General features: G+C 39.6%; 1 protein-coding gene across 1 annotated transcript; it reads left to right on the forward strand.

Annotated features, from left to right (window-relative positions):
- The first annotated feature begins 9903 nt into the window (after positions 1-9903).
- LOC112435699 (uncharacterized) lies at positions 9904-13317 on the forward strand. Its single transcript, XM_076889807.1, has 4 exons — positions 9904-10772; positions 11656-11804; positions 12506-12670; positions 12748-13317. The coding sequence occupies exons 2-4, from the start codon at positions 11748-11750 to the stop codon at positions 12913-12915; spliced, it is 390 nt and encodes a 129-aa protein (XP_076745922.1). The 5' UTR covers positions 9904-10772; positions 11656-11747; the 3' UTR covers positions 12916-13317.
- The last annotated feature ends 9503 nt before the right edge of the window (positions 13318-22820 follow it).

Raw genomic sequence — 22820 nt, forward strand, 5'->3', positions numbered from 1 at the left:
AATACAAGTTATACAAATTCATGATGTTTCTGGAGTTTGTCTTTTCTTGTGTTTTGATTTTACTTTCTTTATGACCTCTCCGTCCCCACAGAGTTTGGTTCACTCCTCCATTTTTGAAAACAAAATAAAAATCTTGAGGCCACATCAAAGACACAGCTGAACATGCAGAGCAAACCTATACTGGCAGTCATGGTGTCTAAATGTGTCCGAAGCTGCTAGCGAAGGCAGAGGTGTCTGATGGACTAAAGCAGTGGCTCCACTCTCAGGTCAAAGATGTAAGTGAAACAAGTTTCTTTTATGTTGGGCTGAAATTGAAATCTGAGCTGACAGCAGCCAGTAGAAGAACTGAAACTAAAAAATTATCTTTTCACATCAGATCTTCTTTTTCATATTTTAGAAACTTTTCAACTTATCTATGCTTAACAAATGTTTGTTCCGATTCATTATTTCTTCTGCCAGTGAGTTTATGAGTTTACCCAAAGAGTTTTGGGTAAACTTCAGTATAATGCAGCAGAATTTAAGGATCAGTGTTTGTCTCCTTTTGGCTTAAATAAGAAAAATGATTTCATTAGACATGTCCACTGAGGGGAGTGAACAGCACTTTTTGGCTGCTTTAACCGGCATCATTTCAGTCTATGTAATTCCGTGTTGGATTTTTGGATGTGCTTTATGGGGCTTTGCTAAGACGGAAGCTATAAATGGATGCACAGATGATTAATATAGTAAAAACATGCACAAATGGGTATACTGATGATGATGACAACTGCCCTAAAGATTAGTTCCACACAGATGGATTAATAGAGTAAATCTATTTAAAGAAACACTGGCAGGACTCTTTACTCACGGGTAATGAGTATTTAGCTTCAGATTTATAACAGCTGAGTAGAAGAAAATAATATTATAAAATATTACAAAAAAATCCCAAAATATAAATGTTTTAAATTATATATATATATATATATATATATATATATATATATATATATATATATATATATATATATATATATATATATATATATAGACCACAGCGACCTCCCTGAACAGGGTCCAGTAACCATCACAGTGGCAGATATCCAAGAAAGGGTCTCCAGTATGAAGAGTTGGACAGCACCAGGGCCCGACATGGTTCACGCCTACTGGCTAAAGAAGCTGACTGCACTCCACGAGCGTCTGGCAGCACAAATGAACCAGCTGCTAGTTAACGAGAGACACCCGGAATGGCTAACTGAAGGCCGGATGGTCCTGATCCCCAAGGACCCCAAGAAGGGACCGGTCCCCTCCAACTACCGACCAATAACCTGCCTCAGTACTACATGGAAGCTCCTGTCAGGCATCATATCGGCTAAGATGAACAGGCACATGGGTCAATACATGAGCGGGACACAGAAAGGAATTGGCAAGAATACCAGAGGCGCAAAACACCAGCTACTGGTAGACAGAACAATCAGCCAAGACTGCAAGACCAGACTGACCAACCTGTGCACTGCCTGGATTGATTACAAGAAGGCCTATGACTCAATGCCCCACAGCTGGATACTGGAATGCCTAGAATTGTACAAGATCAATGGGACCCTAAGAGCCTTCATCAGGAACTCAATGGGGATGTGGGGATGTGGCGTACAACACTAGAGGCCAACTCCAAGCCCGTAGCACAAGTCACCATCAAGTGCGGGATCTACCAAGGAGATGCTCTGTCCCCACTGCTGTTCTGCATAGGCCTGAACCCCCTCAGTGAGATCATTAACAAGACTGGCTACAGATACCGACTACGGAACGGAGCAGTTGTCAGCCACCTCCTGTACATGGATGACATCAAGCTGTATGCCAAGAGTGAACGAGACATCGATTCACTGATCCACACTACCAGGCTATACAGCAATGACATTGGAATGTCGTTCGGACTGGAGAAGTGTAGTCGGATGGTAACAAAGAGAGGGAAGGTAGTCAGAACTGAGGGGATTGAACTACCAGAAGGCAACATTGCTGACATAGAGGACAGTTACAGGTACCTGGGGATCCCACAGGCGAATGGGAACCATGAAGAGGCCGCTAGAAAAGCTGCAACCACCAAGTACCTGCAGAGGGTCAGGCAAGTCCTGAGGAGTCAGCTGAATGGTAAGAACAAGATCCGGGCCATCAACACGTACGCCCTGCCCGTGATCAGGTACCCTGCTGGGGTAATAGGCTGGCCAAAGGAGGAGATAGAAGCCACTGACATAAAGACAAGAAAGCTCCTTACCATGCATGGAGGGTTTCACCCCAAGTCCAGCACCCTGAGGCTGTACGCTAAGCGGAAGGAAGGGGGCCGGGGACTGGTGAGTGTCAGCACCACAGTCCAGGATGAGACAACGAACATCCAAGAATACATTGGGAAGATGGCCCCAACTGACCGAGTGCTCAGTGAATACCTCAGGCAGCAGAAACCCAAGAAAGAGAAGGGAGACGAGGAACCATCATGGAAGGACAGGCCCCTGCACGGTATGTACCACCGGCAGATAGAGGAGGTGGCTGATATCCAGAAATCCTACCAGTGGCTGGACAAAGCTGGACTGAACGACAGCACAGAGGCACTAATCATGGCAGCACAAGAACAAGCTCTGAGTACAAGATCCATAGAGGCTGGGGTCTATCACACCAGGCAAGGCCCCAGGTGCAGGCTGTGTAAAGATGCCCCAGAGACAATCCAGCACATAACAGCAGGGTGCAAGATGCTAGCAGGCAAGGCATACATGGAACGCCATAACCAAGTGGCCGGCATAGTGTACAGGAACATCTGTGCCGAGTATAACCTGGAAGTCCCGAGGTCAAAATGGGAGATGCCCCCAAGGGTGGAGAATGACCGAGCTAAGATCCTGTGGGACTTCCAGATACAGACGGACAAAATGGTGGTGGCTAACCAACCGGACATAGTAGTGGTAGACAAACAGAAGAAGACGGCCGTAGTGATCGATGTAGCGGTTCTGAATGACAGCAATATCAGGAAGAAGGAACACGAGAAGCTGGAGAAATATCAAGGGCTCAGAGAAGAGCTCGAGAGGATGTGGAGGGTGAAGGTAACGGTGGTCCCCGTGGTAATCGGAGCACTAGGTGCGGTGACTCCCAAGCTAGGCGAGTGGCTCCAGCAGATCCCGGGAACAACATCGGAGATCTCTGTCCAGAAGAGCGCAGTCCTGGGAACAGCTAAGATACTGCGCAGGACCCTCAAGCTCCCAGGACCCGAGCTTGAAGGATAAACCGCCCGCAGGGGCGTGCTGGGTGTTTATATATATATATATATAATGTACATACACCTTACATTTCTATATTTTTTTAAATTAAAATAGCGTTGTTATTAATGATATTGTTTGCATTTTTGTAATCTTAATAAAATTTGCCTTTTGAATATTGATCATTCCTTTACCTGTGATACTGGAGATTTTTGAGTTTTCAATTTTTGTATTGTAACAGTGGGTTCCACTAAAACGCTGTTTCCTCGGATTTGCTCTGGGAACTCAAACACATCTGATTTTCCTCCATGTCCTCTTCAGGAGTTTGATGCTTGTGCATACATACTTCCCTGAATAGCAGCTGAAATGTATTTCAGAGCCTGGGGCCCACAATCTTTGTAAATCTGTCACACTCAGTGTCTTTGTTCTTTAAGATGGTGGCTGAAGTGTGGACTATGTGTGGCACCTATATCCAAATATTCTTTTCTAATCTTACTGTACTGATGAGAAAAAACCCCTAACGGTCTTCATTTGTTAACCCTAACATTAACATTGTTAAAATTCCTGTGGTGCATTTAAGTTGCTATGATACTGACACGTCTTTCATTTTGTGCGTCATGCCAGTACATTTACTCTGCCATCAGTGAAGTCCTCTGATGTACAATGACATTTGCAAAAACTTATAACATGGATTGGCAGTTTGTTTTGTGCCGACAACATCAGATCAAAATATTTTTTTAAATTCTTTTTTAAGATGCGTTCATTCCCTCCCAGATAATTTTCCCAATGACTCTGAACTCTTACTATAAATACAATTTTTTGTAACATATATAATGATTATAATCTGTCACTGTGCTAGCCTTAATGATGTAAAAACATAGATAAGTTTTCTACAAAGGAATGTCATGGCCAGAGTAAGAACAAAATACTTTATTGTTCATTCTGAGAAAAGAGATTAAACTTAAAATACTATTTGAGTACTCGATTTTTGAGAATAAAGTCACAATGTGAAGACTAAAGCTGCCGCTACAAGTCAAAATCTGCCACGGCTACAACCCAATCTACAGAATGCATTGTGTAGATGAGTTCGTGAAATCGCACTTCAAAAGCGGTTTTAGTAGCAAGGAAATGGTTTCTCTTTTAGCAGATAAACACAGTCAGGTGATTTGTATAAGGATGTTGAAGAGATGGTGCAGAAAGATGTATTTGGTCAGATGGAAAAAACACAAAGTTAAAAGAGTTGGCCAAAATTAATACACCGATGCAAGGATTTTGATGGTAACACCCCCGTGCATCATAGGACAGCTGATCAGGTTGTTTCACTAACTCATCCACACAAGGCTTTTGCAGAGGGTACAGCAGCTGTAGAAGTTGTTGGATTCGAAAGAACAACTGTAATCTACACATTTCAACTTTATTCTCAAAATAGTATTTAGATTTTAATCTTGAAATTTTGACTTTTTTCAAGATGAACATGTTTTTTTTTTATTACTCCATTGTTTTTTTGTACTTTTTTGATTATTTTTGGTCACTTCTGTTGTGTTCTTGACAGTGAGCCTCCTATTTTCCTCATTACTCACACCCTTCCTGCTGCTCTGTTTGTATCCACTGAATCAGCTCATCAGTCACGGATGATTTGAATGAAAACGGAATCTGACCCAAAATGCTGAAAACCAAATCTGACAACTTTTACCCCTTCTGGGAGCTCAAGGGTAATTCTCTTACAAACCGCCTAAACAATCCCAGAGATTGTTAGCAAGACTGGAAGACAGACAAGGTCAACACACAACACTCCAACTGAATGTGGCAGCACAGCCATTACACCGGAGAGTGTTTGTCTTATAAATGAGTATCACTGTCAGGGTGTATGTCAGATGAGCATTTCTTTGATCTCGGTGAAACACAAATGACTCTGCAGAGTGACTCAGACCCAATTAAGCCTCTCACCATCTAACAGTGCCTTTATTCTTCAAGCCTTCCCCAACCAATTGTCTCTCCAATCACGACCTCAGACGTGCGCTTTAACTGCAATCTCCCCTCTTTGACCCTCTTTCACAAATGTGTGAGAAAAACAGAGTATTTTGGCTTATTAAAAACTGCATTAGTGGTTTGATTAGCCTTTGGTTAACTGTGAGAATGAGCAGCATATAGAGTTTGAGGCACATACCAGCTGAGTACCTGATGCCCATCCGTGTCTGGAGATTAAGCATTCCCAGTCGTGACACAAATATGTAAATCTGTTTTGATCAGAGAAAAAGCCAGATGCTGTCAATTTAGCCCACAGCGATCAAGATTCAAAGTCCCAGCTCTTTAATTTTTACTTTTTAAAAAAGTCTTCTTAATATAAGCTGACGTCAGGAGTCAGCTCCCGAGTGTGGATCAATTACGAAACTGTCTGAAACAACAGTTTGCATGATGACAAATGATCCACTGATGTCTGCGTTACCTCCGCCTGCCTATGGAGTTATACAAGTAAATCCAAGTAATTAAATAAATTCAGTAATCTTTTTTTAACAGTCCAAATAAGTGAAATATCTTGAGTTCATCTAACATTTTCTTTCATTTGAGTTAGTTCAACTTATTATTTTTGATCAGCTTCAACTGTTTTGCCTATGAAATACCTGCTGCTTAAAAACAGCATTTATTCTTTATTTATTCTTTATTTCAATTATACGGCAGTCATCTTTGGAAGGCTTTGATTCCTGGGGTCCCAAACATAAAAGATATGTCTTTAGTCTCATATAAAAGCTGGACTGATTTAGATTCTGTTAAAAAGTGAACTGTCCTTGTCTTTTATTAGCTCTTCACAGGTTCCTGCACTTTAACATTCACCGAACACCAGAGTTAGCATTATTATACAAAAAAGTAATGTACACATTACAGTTTAGTTTGCTTAAAAGTTTGCAGTATGTTACTTATAGTAGTAACTTATGGAGAAAGTCACCCACCTTACTTTATCTTTATATGTCTTTACTGTGCATTTACTTAAAGACTGGACGTACCATCTTTTTTGTCACTTCTACCTTACTCCTCTGGCAATTTTAATAATGGTAAAATGTGTAGAAATGCTGTCATTTATACCTAACCTATGATACTTGTAGCAACATTCAATAGATGTACAAATATTATATGAAATGTAAAAGATTTTATTTGATGTTTGATCAGAAAAAAACACGAAATGCCAAAGACATATATAAGACTAATTTATATTCACTATTCAACTTCAAATGGTTACAACTTGTGAAAAAACTCATAAATGAAGTTGCTTAACAAAGTATATTTGCTAAATTGCAATTGCCTGCCACTATAATGCCATCCAGTGTCCAGTGTATGACTACAGTGGCAATTTGGTGCCAATTTGTACTTGTGTAGTTGTCCCATAATGAATTAGCTTGTTGCAATTCGTATTGCATTCATAATTTTTGATCGACTTCTCTAAAGTTAGAATGCAAAAGTTCCAAAAATGCCAAACAGATATTTACTTCTATTAAAGCTGATAACCAAGAGTTGTTAAAAATAGATTACTACATTTAAAATCCGCTGCCCAAACTGTTGACTAAATATAGCACTGCAGTGAAAAAGAAGGGATACCCAGAGATAAAATATAGAGGTTAAATGGTAAATGAGAAACCACTGTCCCTATTACTAAAATCAATACATCATAAGAGAGCGGGATCATTGAGGAATATTTGCGCTACTGATCCAGCTGCTCTGTATCAAATTACATAGAGACCAGAGTAACAATAGCCTGTTGATCCACTGATTCACACGCAAGGGTCGTCTGCATTATGAAGACTGATCACTAAACCAACACTGGTGACAGCACTGTTAGATTTTTTGTGTGTGAACATAAAATAAAAGTATGAAGTGCCTCCTGCCTGCAGTCCTTTTACAAACATATCTCACCCCTGTGGTTAAGCTAAAGGGAGAGAAACCCTGATTGTGTACACTGTCCTAAGAATACAGCCAAAGCTACTCAATAACAACACAGTACCAGTGTACAGTGTTACATAAGACCGACAGGACTATAAATGCAACACTATGTGCTATAATTTGAATATAGTAACATTGTTTAATTTACTATGTTTGCTCACATTAAAGTACATAGAGCAAGACAGGAAAACAACAAAGAGAACAGGTCGTTGTTCTATATTAGCACGGTTCTTGTTCTGTATTATGACATCTTACACGGAGAGTGTTGCCACTCAAAGTGCCAATTTTTCCTAGTGGTAGCTCTCAGCATTACATCAAAACAAACCAGAAGTTTGTAAAGATGTGTGTGTAAAAAACAGGAAACTTTCGTCTGCAAAAAAGTTCTGCTTTAAATCCTTTTTGCAGAACCTCTCCACAGCCTAAAGAAGTGGGTTTAACTGTTGTTACACATGTATATATTAAGTGTATATGTTTTTTTATTATAAGAATGCCAGTTTGACCACTTCAAAAATGTCAGTTGGGGATACCTTTTTAGATACTAATACGTGTTTCTTTGTATTGCTTTGCCTGGTTGTGCAGCTGGCAAACTGACATATTTAACCTCCTAAGACCTGAACTCTTCCACAGCATGCATTTTTAATTTCTCTTTGATATTTGGGCATGTTGGGACCTGATGAATGTAAAAACAAAGAATTTCCAGATTTAAAAAAAAATTTTTTTTACCTGATTTTTGTTTCTGAGAGAAATGACATCCACATATAAGGACATTTGTTTTAAATGTTGATAGAACAGTGGCAGTATAATGTCCTCATATCTGGATATCAGTCCCTTGTAGAGCAAAATGTATTATTTTGCTCTAGACATCCCAAAATATGATGTCTACATACATGGATGCCAGGAGGTTAAATAAGGTTGGTAGATGTTGTTTATATGCTTAAAATGGTCATTTTAGTGCATTTCTAGGTGGTTGTTAGATAAGCATGATTTATACTAAAAATAGGTGCCTTTTTTTTTTTGTTTAGCAGCGCCCACTTGGTTGAGCAGCAAACCCATATGCCAAAAGACTGCAGGGGCCTCGGCTTGAAAAAAGGACATTGCTTGCACGTCAGTCTCCCTCACGCTCTCCCTGCTTTTCCTGTCTACTCTACTGTTGCTGTCCAATAAAGCCTAAAAATGCAGGAAAACAAAAAACAACAGGTGATTTTTACTAGGCGATGGTTTCGTAACATATCATACATAATTCAGTTTTTGTTTATAAGGACGGGATGTTATTATTAATGGATAAAGTTGTTACAATGCTTTTCTAATATGTTATAGCTGCACAAGTGCTTTATTTTAGTCTGTTGCTGGGTGAATGAAAGGGTGCCTGGTAACATCATGGTATCTGATACAAATATGAACCTTCATGGACTTGTGTGCCAACTTTGGTTGTTCAGCTCCTGATGGTGTAGGATGAGCTGATGGACAAAGAAACAAATAGAGTGAGCTTTTGTGTATTACAGTGAAATACAGTAATCTGTTACTATTGTAATCAGGAGACTTAAAGCGACATTAGACTTTGACATGGGAATGTAGGGGCAGCCTCTATGGTAATTCAGGTTGGAGGACTTGTTGTGTTTCAGGGCTCTGAATAAAAACAGCACAGTCTGTGTTAAGCTTCCTCTGACTTCCTCCAAAGCATCACAGGAAAAGTCACAAACATGCAAACCTCAAATGCTCATCATTCTTAAAACAAATAAATCTGTTGAACACTGAACGTCGAGTGTTCCAGCGCGATCTAAAAAAAACGAGCAAATCTTTTAAAAAAGCACCAACTGTCTAACTACATTATTGCATGTGGCAGTTTGAAACAATGATGAAATTTCAGATTTCATCTGGATGTCATCATTGTCTGTGGCTCCATCAGCAAAGTTTGGAGCTTCAAATTCCACCTTAAAGTTTCTGGGCATTAAGAAAGTGCTACACGCTGAGGAAGAACTCTGGGGGGAAAACCACCAGCCATGAACTTTAATTACACCAGCTTATAAGAGAGATGCGCTTTCAGCTTCATCTCTATTTGCCCCAACTCACCACAGTTATTGGAAAATAAGAAACAAAAGAGTGTATAACCCAACATTTCTAAGAAAGTGCGGCAATAACAGTGATACGCTTGTCTTCACGCACTTTGTAATATCGCATGTCTGTCGTTCCCTTTCTTCCCCCGGCCGGCGCACACAGGTGCGATGCCGTCATTTCCCCTTTTCAATCCATCTTTTAAACGGTCTGTCTCTGTCACCTTTTTATTGGTGCCGTGCTGCCTGGAGGACCACACGGACACACAGACAAAGACCGTGGCGCAAAATACAGAATCACCCACACACAGCAGCGCGTCACACACACTGTAGGGGTGGACAATATAGCCGTCCACTGCTGGTTAATCACAGAATGGTGTGATCTTTCTAAAGTCACTCCCTCCTGAACCTTATGGTGGTGCTGGGACTCATATCGATTTTGCACACATGTTGAGCTGTAAGAACAGATAGAAGGCAGCAACACTGTGTTTGTGTGTGTGCGAGTTAGTGATGTGTCCATGCTGTTATTTCATTATCCAGCTGATGATGGCTCACCTACTGAGCCAGCCCACAGAGATCAGTCAGTCCTGCAGTGTTACTAACATCTTAACAGGTAGCATTTGTACTGTGTTCTAACAATGCCAACAAATGACATGTTTTTAATTTGAGTCCCATTAACATTTGCCTACACTCAGAAAAATTATGGTTCTTAAATGGTTCTTCAGATGTCTTCATGGTTCTTTAAAGAACCATCATACGTCAAAGAACCTTTTTATTTTGTGGATGGTTCTTCAGCTATTACAAATGGTTCTTTAAAGAACAAAAGGTTCTTCATCCTTAGCAATCTAAGTTTGATGGTGTAAATGGCATAAATATTTATTCACTATAATGAGGCTGTGAATTATACTGTGTGTTTTCTTTGTGTGCATGTGTGTGCGAAGGGGGAGGGCGGGATACCTGGCAATTACCCTTTAAGAGAAGATGGTAGGAAACTGAATATTCAAATAAAAGTTAGAAATATTTGCAAACAGTAGACACAATACACACATTCAAATACTGTACTTTAGTTTTACATTTTAATAAAGCATTACTATTTTCTACTCCAAGGCATTACTTTTGAGATTATTATATATTTTTGAAAATATAGCATAATGATAATACTAGTTATTGTAAACTTTACAAACCACCCAGCAGTATGTAAAGTCAAATTATAAAATACAAGTGAATAACAATTGCAGAACAGAATGTCAGTGTAATGAACACACTTCGTTTTGACAAAGCGCACTGCTTAGGTAAATGATCTGAGTAGTTGTTCATCACTGAGCAATTTGTTAATATGTGTTTCGAGCCAAATAAATGACAGGGAGAGAGAGAGTGACGTCAGAACACGTCATACTATAACCTCCCGGGAGCGGACGGAGGGGTCAGTCGTTGGGATGCGCATGCGCAGACAGAGTGTGCGAGCGGCGGGCCTTGACCTTTCGGGAAAAAAAACTCACGGACGGTGACAGCGAAACGGATAACAGTCTTCAGTACCTGCTGGACTTTGAAGCTGTGGATTCTGGGACTGTTAGAAAAGGTAAAACATTTTCATTAAAACCTTATTACTGTTTTGTTTTTGTTACTCGTCATTGTAGCTTGCTGTTAATGTTGTGCTAACAGTAGCGATTAGCTAGATACGTTAGCCGTTGACGTCAAACCACTGTTATAATTAAGTGAAGCTGCTCCCAGCTAATTTGAACTTTTGGCTTCTAAAATATGTGGTTCAATTGCGTGCTGTGTACATAACCTAATGTCAGCTAGACCGAAATTAAAATTTAATATATTGTTAAAGTCAGTAAAATGGCGCCTGAAGCCTGTTGTGGCGTGAGCTCTGTGTCTGCTCTAGAAACTCTCAAATTCTATACATCTGAGCCGTACATTAAATACTCACATGAACCTGTACTTTGAATTTTGTATGAGCTGTATAAAATACAGCTATGCATAAGAGTTTTGAATGAATAATTAGATTAGATAACTCTTTATTGTCTAATCGAATTATATAGAAATGAATAGAAATGTGACATGAGAAGGTGTGTCTTTGACTGTTCCTGCATAACTTAGTTTCGGACTAGTTGACAAGTTATGCTCTGGTCATTTGATGTTTCCAAGATAGATGTTCTTTTGTAATATAGTTAAATTTTCTTTGTATATTTCATTTATCCACCATCATACATACAAGCTAAGAAGAAGTCGTTATACTAACAAGAGGTATCAACGCTGGGCCAAAGTTCAGCACATGGTTAAAGTTTGTAATCCAGCCAGGGTGTAAATATCACTCAGCAGCCAGAGCTGAAGCAGGTAGCATCAACACATAAATCTACTCTACTCGGCTTAAATCACAAGAGCACCTCTGACCAAAAAGCTGTAGATTTTTCTTGTTTGCACAAATTAATCCAGATTCACATTAATTGTGTTCACAGCTCCAACAAAATGAGGAAGAGGAGGGGGAGAAACACAATTAGGTTGAATTACAATTGGATGGAAGGCGAGGACAAGGAGAAGGAAGCTTAGGATGAGGAGGAAGAGAAGCAGCAGGAGCATCTTTAGGGATCCCTATGATGTCATTGAGGTTTGTTTCATTAATATGGTCCTCTCACAAAGAACGATGACTTGTTTTAGTTCACCTACTTCCTGTTTTTAATAGTGATGTGCAAAATGTTGTGAAAAACCACGGAGCAGGCACGTATAGTGCATCTGCAGGTAAATGAACATCAAATCTCTAAGACAGACTGAAATCTGTATATTTATCACCCTTATGATAAAACCCATGTCAGCCATTGGTTTATGGACTTTGTATTTTGAAGCCTCAGCATCTGCTTTATTGCTGTTGCTATGTTGGGACCATATTAGGATGAGGGATCAGAATCTGGAGTCATGCACACTATTGTTTCATTTAGTGTGTATCAATAAGATTCGTACAGCAGATCCAAGTTGTTCCTTGAAAACAGGAAAGTCGTCTGCATAGAGGAGAACTTTAATAGCAGGCTTGTACAAAGTGAGGCTTTGTGCACTCGTTTTACTTCTGTCACCCTGTTTTCATGCAGATTTCACTTGAAATCAGGCAAGAACTGGACTTATTTTTTATAATGTGTTCTTGTGAATTGATTGTGTATCGAATATGTTTGATTTGACTTTCTGCAAGACAACAGTCGTCCACTGGCCAAAAAAGTTTTCCAAATACCTCCACTTGATCTAGCCTGGATTTAGAAAAGAATAGCAAAAAAAATCTGCACCTCCTGCTTCAGATGCAGTTTGTGTTTCTGTGTTCAGAGGCAGCGGCGAGAGGGGAGACCTCGGATCATCCAGCTCGAGAGCCTGACCAGGAGGAGTCGAACATTAACTCAGCTCTTCCAGGGCACCCTGCAGACTCGGCTGTTGGCATCGACAAGGGATGACGTGAACGCCAAACTGGAGTCCATCACAGGTCAACTGCAGGTATGTGAGTCAGACCTTCTGAGGAGGGTTTCACTTTTCTCTCTTCTTTATAATTGACTCTTTTCTCTCTCTTTCAGCTCCTTGTCTCAGAGTGGGAGGGATTTGAAGCACAAAGGGAGGAGCTTGTCGTTTGGTTGACTGATATGGATGTCCGCCTGAGTGAGGTTGACCAGCTGACAGGAAACACCAGTGAAAAACTGAAACAACTGCAGGTGTGGGCTTGTTTTGATATGACACATATTTGATATGATACATACGTCAGAGACATTGTCCTAAACTGGACTAACAAAGGACCATGAGTACAACATGAAACGTACATTACATAGCGTAAGGCTGAAGTTCATTGATCATTTTAATCATAAACTTGTTGAAATATTTTTATTGAACATGCAAACATCTGCTGATGAAAATGTGTTGATTTATTGGTCTGTTATGAAGCTATTGCTATTTCTAATGTGTTTTATCACTTTCTGATGTTTTATTAATTAAACAATACATGTATTATTTGTTGTGTTATCTGTAGCTATAGTATTTGTATATATTTATTTATAGTATAGCAAATATATTTAATTATTACTGTTTAAAACACTAATATGTGACATGTATTAGTAGTGATGTGGTGCTGAGGGTTAAAATGCCTTTTTGTCTTTTGGTATACTACAAAATGACAATAAACCATTAATATATGTCTATGCTGTGCTCGTATTTATTTTACCCTACTCAAATTCAATTTATGATGCATTTTATTTTGAAAGATTTAAAATGGTTTTTTAAAGAACCATTTGAAGGACCTTTTTAAAAATGGTTCTTTAAAGAACCATTTTTAAAAAGGTTCTTTGAAAAACCATTAAAGGTGCCCCAAAGAACCATTTCTTGATGGTTCTTTGGGGCACCTTTAATGGTTCTTCAATGAACCACTGAAAGAAATGGTTCTTCAAAGAACCATTGTTTGAAAGGTTCTTTGTGGCACCAAAAAAGGTTCTTCTATGGCATCAGTCTAAAGAACCACTTTTGGTTCCAGTTGGCACCTTTATTTTTCTGAGTGTATGACAAAGAAACATGGGGCAAAGATCCAAATTGTCACTGAGATCCCAATGAAAAGCCTCGGCTATTCTTTTTGCAAGAATGATGAGAAGTGATATTAAACGATGGCTTGGCTGATCGAGGGTTCATCCTACAACAAGCTAAAGGTCGAAAAAAGAAGAAAATAGCAGACTGACTTCAAATGAAAAACCAGCAGAAAGATTTCAGTAATGTTTGGGATGATCTTCACTAAAGAGAAAGCATCTTTGGAATGAAACCTCTATGGGAATGATGGCATCAAGAGTAAGATACAATTTTTTACAATGTTTCATTTTCCTTACAGCAGTGTTTCTAACTGTGGGGCAGGGCTGCGGGCTCACAGCAGGTGGGCTGAGCACAACCAGGCAAAAGATAAGAAGGGAAAAACAGATTTATTTAGGCCAATGTTAGCATGGATCATTTTTTCATTGCTATAAAATAAAATGGGAAACAAATGGGAACGTGAACGTTTTTCAGCTTCTTAAATAGGACATCCTAGAAAAATATTCAGCTGTTCAGAATAGAATAACCCTTGTACAGTACACAGAAGTTTACAAAAATATGAATTTGGCTGATTGTGTTTTGCTGTTTTAAAGTCTTTCAGCTCTTCATCACACTGTCTTTGTCCATTTAGCCAGCTCAAAACTGATGCAACGCAACTAACAAACATGAGCCACGACAGTGAACATCATGTTTTGGAGATATGCCTGTGGGAATCCACCAACCCAATGCCGGCTACATATTCACTGTATTGTTCTTTTCATATATCAGAGATAACTCATAAATTGTAGCTACTTTTGCATTTCACTAAAGCTGCTGGTGAAGCTCCAGGTCTCTTACATCAACACATGCACATAAGTTAGAAAGTTAACAACAGTGGATCACTCAGAGAGAAGCAATAGGATGCGTTTTGACTCCACCTCACCTCGTCCACCCACATACTGCACAGCCGCTCCTCTCAGACTCAGAGCAAGAGCTGCGTCTGCCCAGCGAGAAACATCAGAGTCATGGATTTATTTATGTTTTAATCTAAATCTAGTGACCGAGCAGCTGATGTGACAACAGTGAGGCTCTGGTTGGCGTCTACAGGTGTGATGCCCCATTTCAGTCATTGCTCAAATTGTCTGTCATGTTTTTATTGGTGTGGGCCGTCGCAGTTATCTGAAGGGAAACACGGATGTCAACAGGAAAGCCTCGCGTTCACCCTCACACACAGAGACATTAAGCATAGCTTAACATGCGAGCACGAATACAATATAATTAATTCCACATTACAGCATATCGGTGCCTCACATAGTGTAAATGTGGACGTATTCTACAGTTTATCAGTCTTGTTAACGCCGCATTTCTCTCAGTATTTGCAGCTGTTTGTGTGTGTGCGGCTTGCCACAATTCTCTCAACACATTTTCTCCATTCAGCCAGCTAAACTCTCAATTTCCTGCCAGTGACAGACCGCCTCAGGCTGGCAATACAATTGTCTAAAATAGAAGAGAAGAGGGTGCGATGAAGAGGGTGTGTTTGGAATAGAGGAGTGAGATCCTTTCTCTCTACCTTGCTGATTCAGAATAAACATTACAAACAGAGTGAGGCTTCTAAGTGATTTTAAATCTATCCCAGCACCCAACACCACCGTCATATTCTCTCTCACAGTTGCCATTACATGCAGAGCAGCTTTGTGGTAGACCTAAGATTGAAAAGGTGGCTGGGCTGGCTGCACATGGTTTAAATGCACCATTATCACCTCTCCTGTCCTTGGAGGGTGGAGGCATTTAATAACTCCAGAAGAACAGTCACATTAGAGAAAACAGTGGTTGGAGACTGTGATACAAGCACATTTAATCAAAATGTGCAATAAATTTCCAAGCTCATTGCCTTTGAAACGGTTGTTTTGAAGATAGGAACTATTTCTACGACCACTCGGTGTCCGTTCTCATATTCAGTGAAACTTTAGTGCATCAATAAAAAGGCAATTGTCATGATCCTGGGTCATTTTGACCCAGCGTTTTGTGTTTCCTTTTGGTTTCACCTTGTGTTTTGTGTTTATTCTGGTTTTAGTTTTTAGGATTTGGTTCTTGTGTTTAGTGCTTGAGTGTTGTATCAGCCCTACCTGTGTCTGTCCTCTGTGCTCTGTTCGGGTCCTCGAGTTTTGTGTTGTAAAACAGTCCCAGTTTAGGTTCGTGTCTTTGTGCAGTCCTCGCCACCCTCATTTCTGTATATATTTCACCCTTTGTAAATAAAACGCTCACCTGCATCTAGCCGTTTCTTGCATCTTGGGTCCTCATTTAACTCCACCACACGACTGCTGCCCCAGCCGTGACAGCAATCATCTCAATCTGCTATCAGTTTGCAATCAGCTCATCATTTTGTAATTGGCTGGGGTCAAGCTGCCGATTACATGTAATCTGTTTGTGATAATATGGATTAACTGTAATAAACTGTCAAAAATCACAAATCTACAAACACAGAAATTTCCCAGTGACATTGTTGTACAACCAGAAACTGGAAGTTAGAAATTCTTCCACGCATAGTAATGTAGTTGCTGGAGGATGGCAAATTCATTTCAAAACTGGGCAAATATGCAGTAATCTTGATTTTATATAGCAGTACAACCAGAAAAGAATCAGTTGGCAACCAGTTGAGTCAACTCCTATTGCAAGGAGACACATTGCAGACAAGTTGCACTCACTGGTGCAGACTGACTCAGACTGACTGCAACATGTTGTCATGTTATCTGTCTGTTTATTAATTAGAAGGCAGTTCTTTGAAAACCTTCAGCAGTCTGTCAGAGAGTGATTGCAGTGAGTTGTTTGGAGACAGGTAGTCTCCCAACAGATGACTGTGCAATCTTCTTGTGAACAAAAGTGTTTGCCCAGAGGTCGAGGGTGCTGCATGCTCAGCCTCTGGTTGACCAGTTGGTTCCTGAATAGAACAAAATGTAATGTAATCACCAGACAACCACTTATTTTTCCTCATTTTTCCTAATTCCTATTTTTCCACAAGGAAGTTACTATCCTGCTTTTACCATAAAGGCAGATCAAGGAAATTAACTGGATAACAAATCTGACTTGAACCAGTTTGAGCTCTGGAGAAGAGCAAACAAACCACAAAGCTCAGTTTTGGCTGGACCCCATAATAGAACACAAACAGCAGGTGGCTACATAATGGCTTCATGCCTTGAGGATTTTGCTCAAACTTAGTGACATCATAAGATAAGACATTGGTTGAAATATTTCCCTAAATCCCTGATTGTGATGTTTAGCACACAGTCATCTTTTAAAAATGTTTTATTGCTGGTTATGTAAGACAAAATGAGTCCACCCCAGGACAGCATTTTGCACTTCCTGTCTGCTAATACTGTAATTTCAAACACTTAAACATATTTCCCACATCCCAAAAAAATCTAATAACATTTCCGAATGAATATTTCTGCCATCAACAGGGCACAGTTTTCCCCTGTTTAACTTGCTGCAGAACTTTCTACCATTACTGTTACACACACAGTGGCACAGACAGGGCGACACATGTAACTGATACTGCAGGATAGTACACATGCACACACTTACACACTCACACACTGTTTTTTATGGCCCAGAGAGGAGCATTAGTACTGATTAAAGGACCTATTAGAGAAAAAAAAGCAGCTGAATGTAGTCTCACGTTATTTCCCCTGAGAAACTCATTTTTAAGATGCTTCAATAAGACCTCGCAGCTCCGCACTCACAAATTGTTCATTTGAATTCAAATAGCTTACAGCTTTTCATATAATTCCCCAAATCGGAAAAAGAATTTAATCACCATGTTCCAAGATGTTATCCAGATTAAGACAATCCTGCAAATGACAAATATGATTTAGAGGTTTGTTAGAAAGCTTCGATGCCACGATGTGGAAAATCAGAGAGAGCAGCAAAGTTCAGTAAGATTATTTCCTCTGAGAAAGCAGTCTTGAACAAATAACATCACACAGCAGCACAGGCGCACAATAACTCAACTACTGTTCATTATTGTCGCAATGCCCCCACAGTTCTGTCGCAAAACATTGGTATTGGGGAACAGAACTTACAGTAGGTGGAAAATACTATGGCTTTGCCTGAAGGGCAGGACTGCACTTTCTCATATCTTGGAGCTGCAAATGTCTTTCTTTTTTCCTGCAGATTAATTCTGCCTTAAAAAAATAAAAATAAAAAACAACAACAAAAAACATGTTCATGTTTTTATATCACGCCTGCCCATACAGGTTTTACTATTCATTCAGAATTCCCTCATGTTTCAGGTTAACGAGAAAATGTGAGCTTGTTAACAGGCTGAGAGGGAGAACATTGAAAGGAGAAGAAGAAATAGAGGTTGGGAATAAAAGAAGAAGAGACAACAAGAAAAAGACGGAAGAAGAAGCAGATTATAAAAGATATCAGAAGATGAATAAGATAAAAGAAGATTTTAAAAGAAGAAAACTATAAAACAAGGAAATAGAAGAAAAATACTCTGTTTAATACCCTACAGTGAGATAGGTGTAACTGCATGTTTTTTTACATTAACCAGAAATAAGAAGTTCTCATAATACATGTACAAACGCTGTTGTCCTTGTCAAAGGGTAGAAGAACCTCAAGGATGTCTACTGAGAAAAATCCTGACTAAAGACATTTTCACACATGAATTTCAGCTTTGTGAGAACTGATTAAGATGAATGTGCAGAGCGCACGTCTGCACCTCCACATTTAATGGCCTTTAACTTGAATGGCCCCCATCGGTCTGATTGTACCAATGAGAGAACAGCTCTGGTACCACAATCCACAGCAAGCGAGTCGGTATCTCGAATTATACCTCCTGCATGTCCCAGTCAGACAGCTCTATCACCTGAAATCAAACTTATTGTTTCCTGTAGTGAGGAAATAGCAGACAAACGATCTCCAGTTGTGTGCTGCAGTGTTCCCACCTGATGGTCCCAAAGTTTTCTGAAGTTTTTTCCTGTTCCTTTCCTGTTTCTGTGAAAAATGATTTTGCTGGGTCTGCCTGGAAGCTTTTGCTCATGTTGTCCCAGCTGCAATACCAGTGGCTTCCAGGATTACATGTGTTTAAACTCCAGATAAAAGATACTTCATCATGACACCCTCGGTCATAGTTGGCTAAAAGTTTAGAAAAGGAGAAACTTCTGTACATTTGAAGAAGACTTTGGAGGTTAAAAAAAGCCACTGAAACTATCCAGATGCTGAAGAAGATGAAATTCTTGCTCATTCCTTGAGCTCCCAGTTTTTTATTTCATTATTTTGCCTTTGTCTTCACATGGCTGCAAAAAAAACCTTTACCAGTAAAAAAAAAAAAGCATCTAACTGTTTCCATCAGCAATCAGCATGTTTTTAAGTGTATGTAGTTAATGCTTAATAATCATCATCATTTTTGCCCCCTCTCACTCCCCACCTCTGTGCTCATCTCTGCACCCAACCTTCCCTTCATGTCCAACAATAGAAAACGCACCAGTTAATTAAAGAATGGAGGGTCCATCTACTGAAGAGGTTTGTGACCCATACACCACAAGAGTGCAATTAAATCAAGTACCCGCTGGCAGGAGGAGAGACAGAGAGAATAAATATGAATACATTCCTTAAAAAATCTGTGTGCATGTATGTTTCCTTTGAGAAGTGATGTCATTATGAGCCACAGGCCTGTGTGGAACACCTTGTTTGGGTATTTTATTTTTTAAAAAGGCAGAATAATCACTGAAGATTAACGCAACATGTTGTAAGTGATTCTTAGTGAACTTGGCATCAGGACAAATCTGTGTTCAGTACCAAAACTGGTATTGGATGCTGCTTTTTGCAATATTTATGCTGTTATAATAGCTTTTTCTTGTCTTTCCTGTGGTAATTATTATGCTCCAAGTTCCATAAAGAGCTGGCATTTAAAGTCCAGGATCAACTCAAGTTTACGGCATCAGAGATCCACAAAAATACAATCATAACCAAAGCAGAATCCAAAACCATGAAGACATTATGTAGCCATCCCCTTCCTGTGAACTTAATACCACGGGGAAGAATATCCACTGTCTGTCTACTGCAATGAGATTGCAGCTCATCCAATATGCAGAAGCAGGTATGCTAGGTATGAATTTCAAACAGTCTGCAAAGAATCTCTTATTATCAAATGGTTCATAGAGCCAGACTCATGAATGCATGTGTTTAAGCTCAGAATGGCAGAGAGAGTGACGACAGCATCAACCACAGAACTGGAGCTGAGCTGTTTGTTGGAAATTAGATGAAGAATAATATGTCAATCTGACTCTAACTATGCCTGACTGATGTTGTCGACTTCTAAGCTGTAGGTTTTTCTATGAGAAATGTTTGATTGACTAATCCAAAAATACATAAACATGACGATGGGAGTAATGAAAAACTAATGTTACGTTTACATCACTAAAGCCCAACACATAATATAAACCCTTAACCAAAGTTTGCACTCATCCATTCAGCCAAAGCAGGCAAGAACCCCTCGGGGTTCATTTCAGCCTGGTTATATTTTACCACAGCATAAATCACCATAATGAGCATGCAGAGTGGGAACCAGAAGAAATGGAAAATTTGCACATGGCTTAGGCAGATGGCAGATACAAAGTAGCAGCTAGTTAGCAGAGAGCAAATGCCTTCACTCAGACTGACACAGAGCAGCACAGGCACCAACATGCAAGCAACTGAAAGAGTTCAAACTTCAAACCAACAGGCAAACTTTAGTTGGTGAAGTGATTCAGCCGTCGTCGGCGGAGCGGTCCTTTAGGTTGGGCCTGGTGTTGCAGCATGGGCAGAAAAATACCCCGATTTCTAACTTTGTGTGTGACTGATGCACAAGAGGTAATCTGAGCTTGTAAATACAACACTTCATTACACAAACCCACTTCCACAGTTTGGTCTAAAGTTAGTTGTAGCATTTGCAGTTTTCACATTAAGAGGTGGGCGGGTGAGCAGTCGTTTCTCATTTTACCTCATCATTTTCATAGATTTTTTTTTTTATTGTTGCTTGAATCAGTTGACGCTGACCTATGAATCACTCTAGCATGACACATGACACACCTAACTCAAGGGATCACCTAACTCAACGATCATTCATCGTTGTGTCCGCACATAACAGAAAACTCAGCAAAGAACCACTTAATTTCCCACTGTTAGATTTTTCCTATTTCTTTGACTGAATCTACGATAAAAGCCAAAGGTAGCAGAAAAATACATAAAATAGCATTTTTGCACTAACACGGTGATTCTCAAAGTGCTGTTGGCCTATGACTTTTATATTCTGGCATGCTGTGCAGAAAACAAATATTGACACAGGACCTCAGAGATACATCTGGCCATTCTGTTGATCCATCTACTGAAGCCTCATCAGAAATGGTCTCAGGTGAAGTGTGGCTGTCAAGAAGGCTGCTAGGGCTCCTGAAATATGTTTTGCAGTCAAACGGTGCATTTTGAGTTGCCCTAATGTTTTTTCTTAACACTTCCTGACCTCGGCCTCACCCTCACTATTTCCGTTGACTGTCATTTTTAATTACATCACAAACACATATATAATCTTCTTCTACTTTGTGGAAATCAGTTATTCTGGTTTGTGTTGCACAGCTGCTAAATGTTGACATGGTCTGAAAAGTCAGTGTTAGCTTAAAAATTTGCAGTCCCTGTTTGTTTTCCTATATTTGAGAAGAAAAGCCATAAAAACTTTCTTTCTGTTTTCTGGCTTTTAATTCACATTCATTTTTTTCCTCCCCAATAACAGAGAGAACCTGTCTGATGAGGCTTACAGGCTGACTTTTGTAATGAAATCCTGTGAGAGGGTAGTGGATTAGTGAGCTTCCAGTTGTCTCTTGACATCTGCCCACTTGATACCTCAAAATCTATGAATTCTTATTTAAAACACAAAGTGAGTGCGGTGTTTGTCTTTGACAGAGGGCAGAGGGGCACGAGTATCAGCCTACAGGTGCGTGCCTGATCAAAAAGTTCATGGCAGTGTTATGAGACAGACATATGGCAGCCTTATTAACATAGTGCTAAAGAGCTAAATCACACCCGGGACAGACTCAGACTGTCCACTGGCAGCCTCCCACATCTGACAGTGTCAGACCTTGGTGTAATTTGAGTGAAAGGGAGCTAGCTCACAATCCTCTCTCAACTTTCTGACACATCTTTGATTTCTTTTTTGCAGGTTTGAATTGAAAGATACGTTTTCCTCATTTCAGAGGTGGGACTGCGCTGCTGGGTAAAAAAAAAATTACTTTAAATATCCTCCCGGTGCCAGGTCACAGCTCACATAAAATAAAATAAAAAGTCTGAATAGGAAAATAAATGGAAAAAGAACAGTCTGACACAGTTACTGAATGAGAAATGAAGACCAGCGCAACAGAGAATGACAGAGAATGGCTAAAATCCATTGTTCATATACAGCAAGTGAATGATTGGTGTACAGTATTGTGCAAATATTAGTTTATTTTAATTTGTGCAGGTCCACTGGCTTTACTGACATTAAGCAACATTTCATAACAAAAGGGAGCTGCAATAAAGAACTTTATATGTTTAAAGGTCCAGGATGCATCCGCAGGGGAGTTAGATTTTCAAGGAAGAGCCAGAGAGTGAAAATATGTTTCAAAAGTACTTTAATACCTTTCTGTAAACTCAGCGGTACCTGAACTACTGAAGAATTTAACAGGATTCACAAAAATGCTGCAAGCAAGCAGCCATTTATATCTACCCAACAGGTGTAATGTACCTGAGTCCTGTATGTTTCAGCTCCAGCAAACAACAACGTTGTAAAATGAATCCTTTGACTCAGACAATTTGATGATAGCTAAAATAGATCATTAGGTTTTAATGAACTTTTAAAAGCACAGTTTGCACTTCAGGGTGTTATTATTCCAGCGTTCGAATCTGTAAAATATATATGAAAGGGATCCTCATGCTGTTACTTTCATTCTGGCCTTCAGAGACACTGAATTTTTATGTTATTTTACTTTATTTATTTTTAATCAAACATTAAAAAGCAGAATTTTATTTCAAAACTTCCACATGTGTTATATAAACCCTACATATTCACACTCATAGCCAGTGCATCACTGTTTCG

This window comes from Maylandia zebra, linkage group LG11 (assembly GCF_041146795.1).
Source record: "Maylandia zebra isolate NMK-2024a linkage group LG11, Mzebra_GT3a, whole genome shotgun sequence".
In the NCBI taxonomy this organism is placed as follows: Eukaryota; Metazoa; Chordata; class Actinopteri; order Cichliformes; family Cichlidae; genus Maylandia; species Maylandia zebra.

Excerpts from the sequence above, each read along its gene's own strand:
- LOC112435699 (XM_076889807.1), top strand. The coding sequence starts at position 11,748 with ATGAGGAGGAAGAGAAGCAGCAGGAGCATCTTTAGGGATCCCTATGAT. Across the intron at positions 11,805-12,505 it reads ATCCCTATGATGTCATTGAG|AGGCAGCGGCGAGAGGGGAG; the intron begins GTTTGTTTCATT and ends TTCTGTGTTCAG. Across the intron at positions 12,671-12,747 it reads CCATCACAGGTCAACTGCAG|CTCCTTGTCTCAGAGTGGGA; the intron begins GTATGTGAGTCA and ends TCTCTCTTTCAG.